Raw genomic sequence first — 18,677 nt, 5'->3', positions numbered from 1 at the left:
GTCAGTGGCATCACTGTGATGTTACTTCTACTTATAAATGTACACACAATAGAACACGCATGGTGTGAGGCACAGGGCTTCCTGAAGATAAGCAGGTCTGTCTTTGCTTGAACTGGCTGCCTACCGGTTTATTCCTGCCTGCTACATACAGACGCTGGTGGGATGACAGGCAGTGATCTCAGACTGCAGATTAAGGACTGTGCTTGTCAGTGTCAGTTAGGGGCTGTTTACAGTCTTTAAACCGCTCTTGTGTTTATTAAGTGTCCTGGGCCAGGTTTGGAGGAGAATTCGGAGGTGAAAGTAGAAAAGTACAGATAGCTGTAGAACCCACGTATGTGAGGGATCGAACTGATACCACATGCATCCCCAAACTTGTACATACCATTGTATTTAAAGCTGCATTCGGATTCCTCAGGGCACTCTGTCATCTCATGTAGTCTGGTACAGGTAATAACAGCACTGACACACTGTGCAGTATCACCCGAAACCTGCTGCTGGAGGTGAGATACCAGAGTGGAGAAGCTGATTTTCCCACTGTGGTTTGGAGCTCATGACCCTCGCCTTTGTGTGACCAGGTGAGCTGACTGACTGGTCTGAAGTCAAGGAGCAGGAAAGAGGCTCCTGTGAAAACATCTGTGTTAAAATAACATGAGGGCATAAACAGCGCAGGCTGGGCCAGGCGTTCTCTGCAGGATACGGCTGCTGAAACAGTGTTATCTTTTGTCCTGGTTCACGCCGCAGTTCAGTTTGTCTGTGGTGTGTTAAGGATGTGACGCAGCCACACAGTAACGCTGGTTCTTCCTACCCCAGCAGCAGCTTTTTCTCCTGGGAGGTGAGCTGACTGACTCGTCTTCAGACTCAGCTGAAGCCAAGTTAGAACAGAGTGGAGATCTACAAGAGGGGGCAGTTAAAAAGGGGGCAGCTCTAATGAAGGGACTCAGGCCCGGCGACAGAATATCAATATTATTTATTAACATATGCCTGGCTATAAATGTGACTAGTTATTTTCCCTGTTACATCAGGGTCTTCCCGTCACAATGTCTTCTGAATTCACATCATCGGCTGCTTCAATCCAACCTCTTCAATCAGAAACATTTCCTTGGAAGACAGGGTCTGCTGTACAGAACAACTAATATCCAAACTGTCCTTGCATGACATCGCTGGATTCCGTAGTTCAGTATCTAGTCAGGGTAATAACCTGCAAACGCCTGCTCTGATCACAGCCCTGTCTGAAACTCCTCAAGTAACTGGACTGATGGTTTTCAGAGCTCCCAGCTGAGCGTTCTCTCCCTCCTGAACTTCTGAACTTGGCTTTGAATTCAGGTTGCGTCAGTTTAGCCTCAACCACTAATTACTGGTATGTGAGAATGATTCATGAAGCATGACTCAGTGGATGCAACATGTTGCCTATTGTGTGGAGCACGAAGCCTAACCTACAGTAGCATCCCTGATAAGCTCTGAGCTACCATTCGTACCTGCTGAGGTTTTCTCAGTGTGTCATCTTTGAAATATGCGGAGAGGCCTGTCTCAGAGTCCAGGGAGATTAAAGGAACAATGCCATCGGCCACTGTCATGGCGTGGCAGGACTGAGTTCCCATGTGAATGTTCTCCCTGGCCCCTCCCCCTGGTGTCATCGCGAGTATGACATCACTGCAGCGGAACTCGGAACTCAGTGGGTGTGTTAAGCAGCTCAGCCAGATTCCATCAGTAATCAGAGCGGAAGAATTGTCGCTCTGATCTGGTCAGTTACTTAATGCACCCGCAGGCTGGTATAGAGGGATGATGGATCTCAGAGAAGTGTCGTGCAATCCAGTCTCAAAGGAGTCCTAAAGACTTTATGATCTGTCATTAGCAATGGGTTTCTGCTTGGGTCCTGGTTAACCCGGCTTACTAACCCTTCCAGCAATAACAGGTCTGCTATGGTATGAAAACTGAGTGCTAGGGAGTGTGCAGCTGTGACTTCTACCCCCTCTGAAACTGTCTAAAACAGACCCATCTTAACGAGCAGAAACAGCAATACAGAAACAGCAATACAGAAACAGCAATACAGAATTGTAAGCAATATTCCGAAAATGTGATCTGAAGAGACAAGACATTATTGAACACAAACGCTGATGTATTCCTGAGTGCGCTGTGAACAGTTAATGAACCATTCTCTTCAAATAAAACGCGCTCGATAAAGTTCAGGAATCTTTAACAGAACGGCAGGAAAGGTTTTTTTTTTTTTCTTTTTAAAGCTTGGGCTCTTATTGAAATGGAAAACATTAGCAGTGTTGACTGTGCGTCTCTGCGTCTGCATGGTTAAAACAGGAAGAATTTCAACTTTTGACTGTCTACCTAGCCTAACGCACTGAGACAACGTGGACACAGTGGGAACAGTGAGAGAAGGCAGGAGAAGGAAGTTAGTCAGTGTGGAATTAGTCTGCTCTGTCTGGTCTGTGCTGAGGACAAGGAGAGAGGGGACTGTGTGTCTGAACAGACCAGGCCCGCACCATCTCCTGCAGGCAGCACCCGGGAGACATACAGCAGAGAATTGATCTAAAGGAGGCTGTGTGATCCAGTGGTTAAAGAAAAGGGCTTGTAACCAGGAGGTCCCTGGTTCAAATCCCACCTCAGCCACTGACTCATTGTGTGACCCTGAGCAAGTCACTTAACCTCCTTGTGCTCCGTCTTTCAGGTGAGACGTTGTTGTAAGTGACTCTGCAGCTGATGCACAGTTCGCACACCCTAGTCTCTGTAAATCGCCTTGGATAAAGGCGTCTGCTAAATAAACTAATAATAAAAAAGGGCAGTGTTTTACAGGTCCCTCGCTAATCTGGGCCCTGGTCTCTGAACAGCCTTGTAATCTGAACCACGCTACAGAAACTAGTGAGCATATTATATTAAGATAGTTATTATTTGTTATTATTTGTTTATTTAGCAGACGCCTTTATTTATCCAAGGCGACTTACAGAGACTAGGGTGTGTGAACTATGCATCAGCTGCAGAGTCACTTACAATTACATCTCACCTGAAAGACGGAGCACAAGGAGGTTAAGTGACTTGCTCAGGGTCACACTGGACCACACAGCCACCTTAGTATATTAAAAAATGGTATATTAAAAATTATACAATGAAGACTAGGCAAGACATTTAGTATGGGGCAGATTAAATCAAAGAATAAAAGACACACGCACCCTAAATCACAAATACTGATTATAAATAAAATGTACAAATAAAAAAATAAAAAAAAGTTTGGTATTTATGAAACGGCTTGCTAACATTATTAGTGAAACCGCCAATAGCCGATATCGCATTTGATTTTATTTATAAAACACATTCTTTATATAGTTCAGGAGCTAATGGTTCGTTTGGAGTATTTACAGTAATCGATTGCTCCTCGATGTAATTCTCTCACATAGGCAGCAGGGGGCAGCGGCACACGCACCAGAAGGGCGTCGTGTGTCGCATCGCCACGGTGTGACGTTGTTACCCAGGCAGACAGATCCAAGATGTTTCATGGCGGATGAGTTTGGCTGCACGGTTTCTTCTGTTTATCTCTGTGATGGAAATTACCTCCAGACCACGGCCTCGGAATCTGGCTCATCATCCTTGCTGTGGTCATGGAGAGAGTGTGCGACTCAGGAGAAAGCCCTTCTGGTCGTGACTAACAAGGGCTGACCGGATGTTGTTTTTATTTATTTATTTTTTTGCTTTAATCATTCCTCTCCGCTGCCTAACCGCTCGCACACATTCTGTTTTCAGAGTCATTCACTGAACACGACAGCTTCTTTCTGTCTGAAACACCAACACTTCCAGCAGCTGGAAGTACAGTAATATCCCTACGCAGATAAAACTGCGCGAAACTCAAGGCAAGTGCCAACTACACAAATGTTCTTGTGAGTTCAAGTTTGCGTCTGTGTCATGAGTTAATCGTTTTGTGAATAGACCCCATGCGCAATAAAAAAACAAAAAGCGGTCGGTAATTTATTTGTGCATGATTATTGCTTCATCACGACTAGAACGTAGTAATTCTGAGGTCACTGTTGGTTGCAGTGCTCTTTAGAGCCAGCAGAGGGAGGCATTGGCGCCAGTTTTGATGGAAGGCGCAGAGGAGTCTAAATACACCCAGTGTAACTCGAGCCAAACTGCAGACTTTACAGGAACCATGTGACGCAGCACAGCCAATGGAGGCAAGGTTGTCCGGCAGTGCGAATGTTCTGGAACCTATCAGTTTAGTTTACATCCGCAGGGAGAGCAGTGTACGCGTTGCTAGGAAAATTTAGAAAGGGATACTCTTTCTGTGGAAAGTAACGTGCAAGCTACAAGTTGCATGCAACTGTATCAAAGTTGAATTTGTAAAAGCCACACTACGTCAGAATAAATCAGCCAATGAAAGTGATGTAAAAGGAGAAAGTGGATGCTGGCATGGGTTTCTTCCATTGCATTCCATGCCTCTGTGTTTAACTAGTTTTGCTGCACTTTGGAAAGTTTAGAGAATGCTGGAATATATTGCATTTGAGTAGCTCAGTGGTTAGAGTGCTGGGCTGCAGTGTGGAAGGCAGTTGGTTTCAGTATCTCAGTGGTTAGATTGCTGGGCTGCAGCGTGGAAGGCAGTTGGTTTCAGTAGCTCAGTGGTTAGAGTGCTGGGCTGCAGCGTGGAATGCAGTGGGTTTCAGTAGCTCAGTGGTTAGAGTGCTGGGCTGCAGCGTGGAAGGCAGTTGGTTTCAGTAGCTCGGTGGTTACAGCTCTGGGCTGCAGCGTGGAAGATTGAAAAGGCAGTACTTGTTACGAGAAGCAAGTAGGAGTGCTGCCGTTATCTTTATTTGACTCTCAACCACAGGGTGAAGAAAGAAGAGATGGAATCATTTTCTAACAGTTCCTTAGAATTCCTCCGGACCCCGGCCCCCCCCTCCCCACAACATAACCACAAATGCTGTCAAATGATTCAGCAGGTTTGAAGTGGAAAATTAACACGATGTGACACCCCCACCGCAAAGCACAGTGCAGCTGAGAAACAACAAACCCCCCGTCTCTGAACAGGGCTGGACTCAGATGAACAAGCCTGACTTATAAGAGTTTATGGTGGTATGCCTTGAAGCACACCCAGCGTTGTAAAACACCCTTGTCAACCATGCAGCCATGCAAATGCATCATATCAGCATGATAGGTTGCACAAGTACCATGAGGTAAACCTTTGCAAAGGGTTATATGCCCCAAAAGCCTGTTTCATGAATCATGCACATTTACATTAATAAAGTTCAGGGCCAGATGGTATCCACGGGCATGAGTAAAAGAAAGGATACTGTAACAGTAGGTCAAGTTTGAGTAGTTTTCCGGAGCTGTTAAACTGTGGTCTAGAGCTGTGAGTCAGAACTGTCTGGCCGTGACTAAAAACCATCAGCGGGTTTGACAGTGACAAAAGAGAGCAAATGTGTAAAACAAAAAAAAACACCTCTTCTAAAAACAAGTCAGCTCTCTTACCATACGTCTACCAAGCTGAGGTTCTCAAAAGGGATTTGTAACTATGTAAGTGTGAATGGACTTCACAGACCTGGAAACAATGTAGGAGTCTGCGTCATCCTTTCTGGGGGTCAGATCTGGTTAACAGTGTAAAAGCAAGACACATTATAGACTCGATTCTCAAAGCTTTGTACTCCAAATCTCCAGTCCCACGCTATTATCCAATGATGTTACCGGGTCCCAACGACCCTGACGTTTCACTGAGGGGCGTTACTGCAGTCTTACGTTGCTTCTGATTCCTTTTAGATCAAATTGTAATTAGATCATCCCAATATCGATCTTCCAGCCTCCTAAAGAGCATGCAAAGTCTTGCACCCGATACAATCCACAGCCTTTCTGATGTTAGGCTGTAAAAACGTAATCAGGCCATGAAACAGTTCCCCAAACAAGCAAGATCATGCATGCGCGCCTCGCACAGAACTTGCTTACACTTGTTTGTTTTTTTTTTAAATCTTGCAAATTCGTCGTGTGATCTGCCTTACTTTATCCAAGCAGAACCAGGGCATGTTTTCTGTGCAAGGCATGCAGGCCGTCCTTTCTTCTCTGCGCTTCCTCCTTGTAGAGTTCTTACATGTTGATCCTGGCATGAGCCGTGCCTTTCTAATTGGTATGGCACTGCTGAGGGCTGAACTTCTTGTATACTGTGTATGCATTTTCTATAAATAAGTGAATGAGAAACACACTACTGGCATATCATTGTGGACTTCCTTTTGGGGTTTTTTTTTGGTTTTGTTTTAAGAAGTATTGACTTCCTCACAGCAGTAATTGCAGAAGAGTCTGTGACAGCACACAGTTATAGATACAGACTGCATGCGGTCTGCAGGCATGAAAATGATACAGTCTCCTTTTTTAAAAATAATGCGCTTGCTTTTAAATAACTCTGTTACATCAAAATCTGCTATCATGTTTTCATTTTATTTTTTTTTTTTTTTTTGCAAAATGAAAGTTCATTTTCTCCCCTTATCAAATGGTTATTTTGATTGTGATTAATTCCAGTTAACTGTTAGCTGCAACCCTGCATTGTTTCAAAGGAATGCTTTATATCCCTTACACCATTTCTTGGAGGTTGTATAAATAAGGTGATGCATTAAAAAGATAGCAGATAAGATCAACGTGACCAGTGAATGACCCGCGTTAAATGCCCACAGTGCCTTGTTACCACAGCCTCCCATGTATTTCCCCATAGTGTATAGCAGGCAAACAAGCTGCTGCTTCCAGTATATAGCTTGTGTGGTAACATCCATGCAAAGCACCGAATGCCAAATCATTAACGCCTGCTTATAAAACCGATCCCATCTCGTAGCATCGTAAAAGCGGGACTGCCACCTCAGAAAACACCGCTGGCTTTCTGCTTTAAAGGACTTATTCATCGACCATCATCACGGGTATGTGCAGCTATTTGAGTCACCCTATAGAATGAACTCATATGAATGATTTTAAATTGAGATGACTTCGATCGCTCATGCAACGCATCACTCTCGTTCGACTTGCGGTACAAGATAAGATAAGCTGGGTATTAGAAGCAGGCGGTTAATCAGATAGAAATGGGCACTGCCTCCACTATACAGACCGAGAGAACGTTTTGCAACACTTATGAAACAGTTCCGCTGTGTGCACATCAGCGCGCATTCTCTTCAGTCGGTGGCAGCGCTGCACAGAGCGGTAGATTTAATGCATTCGATCTATTGGTCTCTTGCTAGTGTTTGCAATTGCAAACTAGAATGTATTGCATGGGCATTAGGATCCAGCAGGAGGGATGCCAGAAAGGAAATTAATTACCCACCCTAGGCACAGCTGCAAATTTCAGAGAGAGAGAGAGAAAGCAAGCAAGCTTGTACTTGACCCTCAGGCAAACAAGGAGATAGACAGACTCCTGACACTGCGGCCAGAAAAAAACTTGTTTTCAGCCTGCCCGCTCGCTGAGTTGGTAACCTCGCTTCAGGAAACAGAAGCACCGCCAGTTCAGACTCAGACAGTCAGTAAGTCACTGGATTTTGTTTTTAACCTGTTGTCGTGAAAACTTTTACGTTTCCATTGTTTCTAGAAGAATGTGTGAGATGTCAAACGACGGCGCTTTCCCTTTGTCAGGATGTGAGTTTGTACAGCCAGGCTTGTCCGTATCACGGACCAGAGAGAGAGAGAGAGGGATCGACGGAGGATCTAATGGCTGCACAGCTTAGGCTAGGATCAGGACACCGATCAGGACAACAAAAGGTTGTCCTGCACTTACATGTTGTAAATTTGAATGTGTTTATTCATTGAGTCATGCCTGCATTTATTCATATACAAGGCAGTGCAGTGAGATAACAATGGCAAGGTACAAAGTGAAGGGATATTGCGCTGTAATTGCAGCGCCGGTTACACACACGCTACAAGGCTGTTGGGATGGTATTTACTATGTCGCTTTCGATATGGTGCGTTTTGGGTTTTTTTTACTGGCAGGGTCAGTTACAGTTTAAAAAAAGAAACAAAAAAAAAGCTGCACACAGCAAAATTCAAAAATCTGAAACAGGAACTGTTTTTATTGGCTAACATCCCCTATGGAAGTAAACTTCTGCAGCAGTTCTGTGATCCAGTGAGACGCAGGACTCAGTTCACATTCCAGACATTGGGGGGGGGGGGCACTCATTTGCAAATGCTAAATCCATGGGGACCCATAAGGGATTTGGGGGGGGGGGGGGGGGGGTTACAAGCAGGCAGACCACAACTTGAGTCAACAGTGGATGCATATTGCCTGGCAGCTGTACTATAAGGTTCACTGGTTTATACTGTGTATATATATAATTTAAGGGAGGGCTATTTCCTACATCAAAAAGATAAAAAGAAAGTTGGGCTGATCAGCATCTAGTTGGTTTATTGAGCCAGTCGTGGCTGAACAAGCTTGCTCTTTTTTTGCTGTTCAAAGATTTAATAATAAAATCACATTTTTATAGTGGGAGTGGCCTACCGGTTACAGCTAAGGGCCTGGTTGAAACAAAGTCTTGCTATGGAATGGTTCGGAAGAGCCAAGGTTCCCTACCCCTGGTCTAGTGGTGAGAGCTGAGAGACTGGGGGATGGGGTGGCCTAGTGGTTAGCACTCAGGGGCTGGGATGCGGTGTGGCCAAGTGGTTAGAACAGAAGGACTTGGAAGTAGGCTGGTACAGTTGCTTTATAAAAACAGAGTGGTTCGGATCCTGTGTGCAGGAGGAAGCCTGACATTGAGTGATAAGAGAGAGAGCAGAGAGAGAGAGAGAGAGAGAGAGAGAGAGAGAGAGAGAGAGAGAGAGAGAGCTCATTCAAATGCTAAACTCTAAATATAAGGTTTTTGGTGGTAGCTAGTGGATTTTGCACAGTAGTTTTGCAGGTTCCCATTCCTTTACTATAGTAAATGGTTTGCCATGTGTTTTTTTTAATCTGTCAAGCACTTTGGCGGCATTGTGCCTTTCTGATCTGCAGGCGCCGACTAGAAACAGCTGTACTTGGCAGCATTAAAAAATAATTAGTGGGAGTCAGTCTTGTTGAGAGACAGCTTAACGGTGCCTTGTTAGGTTTGTAAGCCTGACAGTTACAGTATGTAGCTCTGCAGGAGCGTTTTCATTTCAGATCTGATCTGGTGTCCTGCCACCTCCTGACCCTGTTTAGAACGTGTATGAGTGAGCATCCTGCTAGAAGAAACAGAGGTAACAGCTTACCCGTAAGGCAGTGGTTTGAAAATGGACAGAGAGGAGGGTACATTTCTATTTAAAGGTCAGACGCTTTCTAATCCTGGCTAAGTGCTGCTGGAGAAACCAGGTGAGCTGGATTACCAGGATGGAATATACCCTGCCAGGATCGGTGACAGAAACCTGGCCAGCCACTGTCGGTCCTACCGGCTGGACAGGATTTGTGTGGAAGATTGAAAAGTTGATCAGAGCTCCTCCCTTCTTCAGAACCAGCTCTCGTTCAAACAGTACTTATTCCTCTGTAAACAGTGAGATCCCATAAATGCTAACGCATCGCTATTCTCTCACTAATGCACCTGAGGGGGGAACTGCCACGCCAGCTGTGAGAAAACAAATATTTGACTCTGAGATGATTGAAATGGCTTTAGAGAGAGAGAGAGAGAGAGAGAGAGAGAGAGAGAAAGGGGTGGGGAGATTGAGAGGGGGAAGTAGAGCTTAGTTCTGCTTTGCATCTTCGACACTTTCAGCTACTTATTTGTTTGAGGTAGCAGCTGCTGAGCGCTTGTGCCCTGCTAGTTGTTCAGTGTGTGTGAGGCCTGTCGTCCTGCACAGAAGTATCAAGAGCAGCCAGAGCTGTGAGACTCCGCCCTTGCTAAGGTAAGCCGGTGCTTTTAAAAGGGAATCTCTTCCTCTCCCTCGCTCTCTCTCTCTCTCTCTCTCTGTTTGCATGTGTTACTGTTGCTGGGACCGGCGCTGAGCTCTGAAAGCCAGGAAGCGCTGAGCGCATACTGTAAGGATGTTGGTTAGCTGTGAGTTTGACTACGGTGTGTGCCCTGGTGAAGGCATCACCAAGTGGAAGCATGGGGAAGTGTGTGCCGGTGAATGCATTGTGTCGTGCAGGGAGACTGAAAGAGACTGCAGGACAGAGATTAGCGCTGCTCTGGTATTTATAGAGATCTGCTTCCAAAAGCCATGAATGAACTTTAGAAGCATGGTACAGCGCATCTGCGTGATTTCAATGCGCAGTTACCATGATAACTATTGTAACGGCGCAGAAGACACCTAATAATGATGCATGCATCTCATACCTGCTCAACGTTATACCCTGAAACAGCTGGCTACAGCCATGCAGTTACCTCTGTTTGAAATGCAGTGGTGTCTATTGAAGTGGGCTCTGTGTCCATCGCATTTATACCCCCTATATGGTTTTGAAAACAAACAGTCGGGACAAGCAGCATCTCAGCGTGTCGTTACCGTATTTGTAGAGTTGCAATCAGCCACCAGCTTCCTCACTGAATATCGAACAGGTTCTAATAGACAGGAACCGATGGCATTGGGAACGCTTTATTATTCAAAAGCAGGGAGCAAAAGAAAAAGGGCAATGTTCAGAAATAGACACGCAGTACTGTATACAATAACATGAAAGCACAGGGGGAGGGTACAGCATAGCTATAGCATGGCAATGCATGCTTTGTTTGGGGTCTGTGTTTGACGTGACAGGCTGACGTCTCTCCTGCGCACTTGGACGGTGTCTCTCCCTGCGTCTCTGTCAAGGGAAAGTGTGACGCCATCCCTGGCTGTGTCCCTGGGAGCATGGCTTGGCAGTCTGGGGATGCAACATCACACCCAGCCCTATCACTGAGAGAGAGAGAGAGCATGAGAGAGAGCATGCCATAGCAATAATCCTTCAGTAAACCATGTAAACATTCCAGTCCTAGTCAAATTTCTCAGAATGTCTGGAATGGCTGTGGGCCTCTTTTGAAAGACTGGGTTTATATTTATGACTTCTACAATGTAAATATTTATTTAAAAAAAAAAAAAAAAACCTCTCCCTACTTAAAAGATAAAAGCACGGCAAAGTGTAATAAAAGTGGAAGCACTTGTAATCATGGTGACACTCGGGTTGAACACTTTGCGGGTCTTTCTAATACTTTGTCCAGTGGCTTGGAACCTGAGTTCTCTGAAGCCCTCTCCTCGACTCATTGCACGTCATTGTAAGATGGCTGTGGTTTGTGAGATATTGCTTTGAGTTTCCAATACTGTCACCGAGTTCAAATGATTCATCCTGTAAATAACACAGAATTTCTCCTGATGTGACTGGACATCTACGTATATTTCTGAGCTGCTTGACAAAGCTAATGACTGTGCAAAAATACCCTGGCACAATCAGCGTTTTACCATGACCCAGAGAACGTGTTCGCAACGTCGTGCGATGTCAGCGGAAAAGCACAGTGATCGTGGGCTGTTTATTGCTCTCCAATGGTGAGCAACAGCCTCAAAAAGAGAGTATGGTCAATAACTGGCCCCTCATTCCCTTAGAGAAAGGGTGCTTCCTCCTGTCCAGGGTAGACTGAACTGCTCCCTCACCCCCTAAGAGAAAGGGTGCTTCCTCCAGTCCAGGGTAGACTGAACTGCTCCCTCACCCCCTAAGAGAAAGGGTGCTTCCTCCAGTCCAGGGTAGACTGAACTGCTCCCACACCCCCTAAGAGAAAGGGTGCTTCCTCCAGTCCAGGGTAGACTGAACTGCTCCCTCACCCCTAAGAGAAAGGGTGCTTCCTCCAGTCCAGGGTAGACTGAACTGCTCCCTCACCCCCTAAGAGAAACTGTGATTCGTTTGTGTTTAAGGGCCCACCAGGGTTTACGGACTAAAGTCCTTTTTAACCACTTTCGATGCTGCAGTCACCTCAGCTCTCCTCAATGAAAACCCACAGGAGCGCTCTGAGAGAGGCTGATTCTGCCCTCTGAACAAGCCCACAGCGACCAGCAAGAGAGCTGCAATCTCCAAACTGTCAGGGGACTTTTCTTTTTCTGCCCAAAAATGCAAAAAAAGTAACGTGTGACCTGAAGTGTGTATCTATGCAAATGAGCGGCGTGCTTTGTTTCCTAGAACCACTTTCACAGCTCTGTTTGTTTCACGGGGTGTGTGTGTGTGTGTGCATGCGTGTGTGTGCATGTGTGTGTGTGTGGTGTTAGGCAGTTGGTACAGCAAACACACTGGGCGTGCCAGAGAAAAGGATTCGGAGTTGTTAAAAAGGTATTTTTCCAGCAATATTTTTGGTGTGTGTGTATAGGGGTATTAATAAACTCTTAAGTTTTTGGTCTTTATACGGTTTTAAGTTTCGTTGTTTGTCAATGTATGAAAGGGGCAGTTTGTACACAGGTTGTACAGTATTTCATGTTAGATTTCGAAATGTCACATTTTTCAGTGTTTTTAGTTAAGTATATGGAAAACTACAAAGTTTTCATTGGACTTTATGAAGCACAATTAGTTCATTCAATAGGGAGATGCGAAACATTTGGCCAGAGCTGTGTTGGGTTGTATCTCATCTGCTGTTTCTTTAATACCCAGTTCTGAATGATCCACTGGTGCTGTTTCTGATTTAAGCTTTAGCTGTCATGACTTACTACTGTATCAAAATAATTATTATCACACAATCTTTGATGTCTCTCTTTGTCCTTGGGCTGGTAATGTACCGGTGGGCTGCTGTGGTGTGTTCATTCTATAATTCTATTCCTATTAAACACAATATATGTCTGTCTGTATGCTATTTGTCTGTGCCAGGGGGCTATGTTTGTCTGTAGCCACAGTGGAGGGATTTGCATGAGAGATTTGCATTTGTTTTCCTGTTGCCTTTTAGGATGCCATCATATAGTAAGATACAGGTTTTATTGTAAGAACACACACAAATACAGGACACACACACACACACACACATTGGAAGGGCTGGGAATTTGTGGTGAGTTCATTGAGTTCTAACTGTAGAACGAAGGGAGAAAGCTTTGTGGCTTCAACGCAGTGGCCGTGTGAAGCCGTCACAAGCACTTCCAAATGTGTAGGCGGATGTACAGTGAGAGCAGGTGTGTGTGAGAAGTGAGGTGCACAGAGTGGAGAAAGCCATATGTTCACCCTTAGAAAAATGCACTGAAATGTAACTCAGTTCCTTGTATTTATCTGTACAGAAGAGAATCATTAAACAAAATAAAAAGCATTCCTAAGTGATGCACTGTCCAGACCGCAGCGGTCTAACGGAGTGGCCTTGTCTTGCAGGTCTTGCAGCTGCCCAGCGGGGGTGGCATTCTTATCTGCGGAGCTGGATGCTGCTGGAAGTGAGATGGAGGGCGAGAGCCAGACGGACGAGGCCCCGGCGCGGATGTCCAGCCTCACCTCCAAGCTGCAGGCCATGATCCGGATTCGACGCAAGTACCAGGCCTTCAAGGCGCGCCGGGCCGAGCTCGCCAGGGAGCAGTCCAGGACTGCCATGCTGCACCACGGCAGCACCGGACCCGAGATCTTCACCTTCGAGACCACCGCAGCCGGCACCGTGGCCAGCCCCTGCGTCTGCAGGAGAAAGAAGAAGAGGAAATCCCGTGTCATGTTCCCCAACAGCGGGCGGAAGTACCTGCCAGTCCAAGAGCGCAACCGAGCCAAGAGCTGCCTCTTCTTGCTTAGCATCATAGTCTTCCTCCAGGTCTACAACGCTATAGAGAACCTGGACGACCACCTCCAGAAGTACGACCTCGAAGGCTTGGAGAAGACTCTGAAACGGGAGGTCTTCGGGCAGAAGGCGGCCATGGAGAATATCATAGATCTCCTGACTGATTACCTCTCCACCTACGTCCACAACAAGCCGCTGGTGCTCTCCTTAAACGGGCCCATCGGGGTGGGGAAGAGCCACTTGGGACGCATCCTGGCACGTCACTTCCGTTCGGTCACGCGTGACCAGCTGGTGCTGCAGTACTTCATGCTGCACCACTGCCCCCTGGAGGAGAAGGCCACGATGTGCGTCCAGGACTTGGCCAGCAGGATCACGGAGATGGTGAACCGGGGAGAATCGGAGGAGAGGATCCCGGTCTTCATCTTCGACGAGGTGGAGTTCATGCACAAGGAGATCCTGGACTTCCTCCACAGCTGCTTCCAGGCCAACCAGACCAACGAGTTCCTCAACGCGGTCTACGTGCTCATCAGCAACATCGGCCAAGGAGAGATCACCAAGTTCGTCCTGCAGAACTCCTCCAGCAGCGCCCCCTTCGGGAGGCAGAGGGGGAGCCACGAGCTGGTGAAGCAGCTCAAGGCCTCCCTGTCCAAGTACCACCCTGTCTGGAAGGAGGCAGACATCGTGCCCTTCTCCCTGCTGGAGAAGGCCCACATCATGGACTGCTTTCTGGACGAGATGACTCAAGAAGGTTTCTACCCCGACAGCTCACACATTGAGCATCTGGCTGGGGAGATATCCTACTACACGGCCGGGGACAAAGAGTACTCCATGAATGGATGCAAGCAAGTGGTGGCCAAGGTCAACCTCTTATGATTGAGTAAAGAGACAAGGGGTTTTAGTTTCTGTACAGAAAGGAGTGCCAAAAAAACCACCAAAAAATCAGACCCTTTGAAACAGGAGATTCCTTAACCACATGATCGTGCCTCCTCCCGCCTGCATCCTGCTTGCACAGATTCACAGGACGTCTTGCGCTGGTTGCAGTGGGACCAGTCCATTCTCGGGAATCTTGCTGAAGCGGATGGACACGCTGGAGGTTTCGGGAACAAAAAGGGGCAATTCTAAAAGGAAAAGAGCAGAGAATGCATGGGGGGGTGCTTTCCCCTCACCATCCCCATCACTCTTAAAATAACTGCATTAAAACATCTAATTGGACGCAGTGGAAGATATAGACCAACATGAATGTGTTTTTGCTTTAACTGTCTTTACCAGAACCATTCCCAAAGCTAGTACCAGAGGTTACATCTCCAGAGGCAGACATTTCTATGCAGAGAGTTGCAGTCTGGTTCTGTGTTGCAATGTGAACAGTGAGATGGTGCCCAGCCTGTGGAGTGGAGATCCAGTTTATAGTCATTCATAATTACAGCACTGCCATAGCCTTTGAGCTGCAACAGTGACATGGTGTGTAATGGCACGCAAGTCTCATTCCTGATTAAATCAAGGTCTTAAGACAGCTACAGTATCTCCTTCCTAGCCACTTCCTCTGTTCATAATGTTCAGCATTATTTATATATGCACAAACCAGCTAAAGAAAAAGATTTAGGGATATTTCATGTAATACGATTTGAAATATATACTAACTTTTTTTTTTTTTTTTGACGAGTGTAAATAAATAAGTGTGGCTTTTTTAAAAAAATGATTGTTCTAATATTTAAATAAATAAATGAAATCAAAAACTGTGGAATGTTTTTTTTCAGAGAGTTCTCCCACAAACAAGCACCTTGCACGGCGAACGCAACAGGAACAAAAACTCATACGAGGCGTCCGCTTGAATTGAGTGAAGACTCCTGTGTCTGAGGAACGCAGTGCAGAACAGCGCTGGCGTTTCACATTGCCATACACCCATGTATACTGTTACCACCTCGCGAACGACAGAACTGGACAGGCATTTAAACAACATGTCAAAACAGGACACCGCTGAGACTGAACACTGTACTGCAGCCCACATGCACACAATACTTTATTACTCCATATATTCAGCAGACAGGGTTAAACAGCCACACATTACCAAGTATAGCTATAAAACTCTGATTTTAGATCCCTGGTCTTTTATGGTATAATACAAGATGATTCCGAGTCAGATGGTTCTATCAAGAACACTAATATCATATGTGTGTATATGTATGCATATATATATATATATATATATATATATATATATATATATATATATATAGGGACCTAGCATTTCGTTGTAATCCTAGTATGTGTGTGCAGTATGGTTCTCTGTCACTTTTCCTGCTTAGATCATTATCAGCTATGCTTACTAACTATTACAGTAAGAAATGCTTTGTAAAAACTCACTTTGGGGAATTGGGGGAGATTAGTACCGTCGTGCTGTGCGCTGTAAATACCTCTCCACCCGCAGTCAGCCTTCGGGAGTCTTTTCAGAAGCAGCTGCTGCTTGAATATTACTGTACTCCAGCTTACAGTTGTTTGGAATGTTCTGGAATCTGAAGCTGAGCGTGAAGCAGTTCCATTTGCTCTGCATTCTTTCCTGGCACATGACCACTGTCACAGCGCCCCCTGGTGCAGCCCAGGCGACACTGCACAGCAATATATAAAATAGTGTAGTTTAATAGTATATTTAAAAATATGTAACATGAGAGAGAGAGAGATGACTCCGTTTTATAAACAAATCCACCGACAAAAAGAATGAATTTTATCTGAATACTTTCTAATTCAAATAAACCATGCGTCAGGGTGAGTCATGCAGTTTTTCACCATTTATCATGTCATTCATCCGCTTAATACAGCAGGGTACTAATTATAAAGTAGCGTGATGAATAATAATCATTATAATTAGCAAGCAATCATATTCTACCAATGGCAACTTCCTTGTCTTTGTAGCTGCCCCTAAGCACGGATTCAATGCATTTCCATTGCAGAGCTTGTTCTCATTTGGTGAGGGTAAATATGAGATGTCAATGATACACATTGCACTGTCTCACACACACTCCAACTTCATTCACGAAAAAAGTCCGCACTGCGTCAGGCAGATAGAATTAGAACTAAAAACTTCAGAACTTTCATCCACCAATCAGGACGCTTCGCTGCAGGGCACGACCACACTGTAGCTGACCACGGAACGTTGAGACAGAACGTCTAGCGAAACAGCAGGAGGGGCCAAACATTGCAAAGGAAAACACAACTTTAAATTCTTTAAATTCGAGATTTTAAATGTTTCAGATAATAATAAGCTCACTGTTTACCAGTTTAAACCCGGATTACTGGGCATTCCCTTGGTAGTTAAACTGGTCTGTAGGGTAGCCTACCTCGGAACTCCCCAACGTGGTCAACTGGCAGGGAGGTAATGCCCTAATCAGGGTTATTTAACGATATCACCCTTCGAAGCACTGAAAGGTGGAATTGCAGTGTTATAAAAGGCTTTGTGAGTCCATGGTGACTCACTCCCTCTGAAGCATGCTCCCCACCCAACCTTTGCATGTTCAACTAAGACTCTCCTCCGTTAAGCCAACAGATCAGACTCAGAATGGCACGGCCCCCTGAAGGCAGCCCTTTTTAATTAACAAGGCTATTTTTAGCTCTGCAGAGAGAGCAGCATTCCTCCCACATTCCAGACTCCCTCTCCAGGTGAATGTGCTCCTGCAGCATGCTTTAACTTGTCCAAGAAGGCGGACGTGGTCGTCTCAAACCAAACTCCTTTCAAAGCTCCTGTATTTCATTCTCTTCACCTCTGTGCAACGTCTTTGTGGAAGCGGTGCAGCGGCACATGGTCAAACTTGCATGAAGCTTTTATATAATTTCCTTTAAATCTGATTTGAAACGCTAGAGCTAAACTGCTGAAGGCGGATGCCGAAACGTTGCAGCTGCTTTTCTTCTTCATTATGTATAGAAAGTTTTAGCTCAAAAGAGCCAACTTTCCTAAACTGAATACACCTTCGTCAAGGGAACGCGTGTTTGAAAACAAACAGTGGAGGTGCTTATAGGCTTTTGATGCCATGGTAACCACACTCACTTCTTTCTATTTAAATCTGTTAATGTGCTTGTGATGTCATTGGCTACGATGTTATTTCTTTTACAAACTACAAATTGGAGGTCATTCACATTATCTACATTTATTTTGTGAAGTCGTGAACCGCTGGTTCAATGTTTAATTATGTATGTTTGACAGGTGATTCTGTATTACTTTATATAATGCTGTACCTGTCTGTCCTACATATTTTATTTTATTATATATATATATATATATATATATATATATATATATATATATATAGAGAGAGAGAGAGAGAGAGAGAGAGAGAGAGAGAGAGAGAGATATGTATAGATAGATAGATAGATAGTTAGATAGATAGATAGATAGTTAGATAGATAGATAGATAGATAGATAGATAGATAGATAGATAGATAGATAGTTAGATAGATAGACACACACACATGCTTATATATTATATAACAGCATGGAGAATGTGATTAGCCCCACTGTGTATCATTTTCCACCCACAATGCATTAGGAATGAGTCAGTGGTAAGAACTAAACATTGACAACTTTTCCAGGGGCTCAGTTAAGAAATTCAACGCAAACATCCTGAAGCCGCGATCAGGATGGTGGAAAGAGATACTCATATAATTAAGGCTACTTTAAATATTTCTCAAAACCAACTGCGTATCCAGGATACAAATTATGCAGTCCGTCTTTGTTATAGCCCTCCTTCCTCCTCCACTAACACACCCTTACTGGTTTCAAGCTTCGAATATATTTTTGCTGCTTTTCATTTGCTGGCTAATCCTCGATCTATCCTGCTCCTGTAAAACCCAGGAGCCCCCTTGTTAAAACAGTGTTTCCTGTCTTTTATTATTAAGTTGCCAGGGTGGTGGTGTGCGCTGGCCTGGGGCTCTGCTGTCATCTTCACCTGCAGTGGATACAGCCAGCTCTAAGCCACTGTGATGGTTAATTACTGTAAATACTGAGCAGAAACATCGTGCTGTTGGTATAGATACGGTTTGTTTTCATGCAGGTAAGCGCTCTGTAATGCATGTTTAAAAAGCCATCAAACATCCCTCTGCGCTGATCCG

The 18,677-nt window shown here is 45.0% G+C and overlaps 1 protein-coding gene across 3 annotated transcripts; it reads left to right on the top strand.

Moving 5' to 3' along the window:
* Positions 1-6,692: 6,692 nt before the first annotated feature.
* Positions 6,693-15,313, top strand: LOC117964692 (torsin-4A-like). 3 transcript variants are annotated; one of them, XM_059005624.1, is made up of 2 exons: positions 6,693-6,887; positions 13,193-15,313. In XM_059005624.1, the coding sequence occupies exon 2, from the start codon at positions 13,257-13,259 to the stop codon at positions 14,451-14,453; it is 1,197 nt and encodes a 398-aa protein (XP_058861607.1). In that variant the 5' UTR covers positions 6,693-6,887; positions 13,193-13,256; the 3' UTR covers positions 14,454-15,313. The 3 variants fall into 3 exon arrangements, with proteins under 3 accessions (XP_058861607.1, XP_058861606.1, XP_034764947.1); XM_059005623.1 differs by lacking the exon at positions 6,693-6,887 and adding an exon at positions 7,130-7,481; XM_034909056.2 differs by lacking the exon at positions 6,693-6,887 and adding an exon at positions 8,781-9,801.
* The last annotated feature ends 3,364 nt before the right edge of the window (positions 15,314-18,677 follow it).

Source organism: Acipenser ruthenus, chromosome 31 (assembly GCF_902713425.1).
Source record: "Acipenser ruthenus chromosome 31, fAciRut3.2 maternal haplotype, whole genome shotgun sequence".
NCBI lineage: Eukaryota > Metazoa > Chordata > Actinopteri > Acipenseriformes > Acipenseridae > Acipenser > Acipenser ruthenus.
This window is presented reverse-complemented; position numbering and strand designations above follow the sequence as displayed.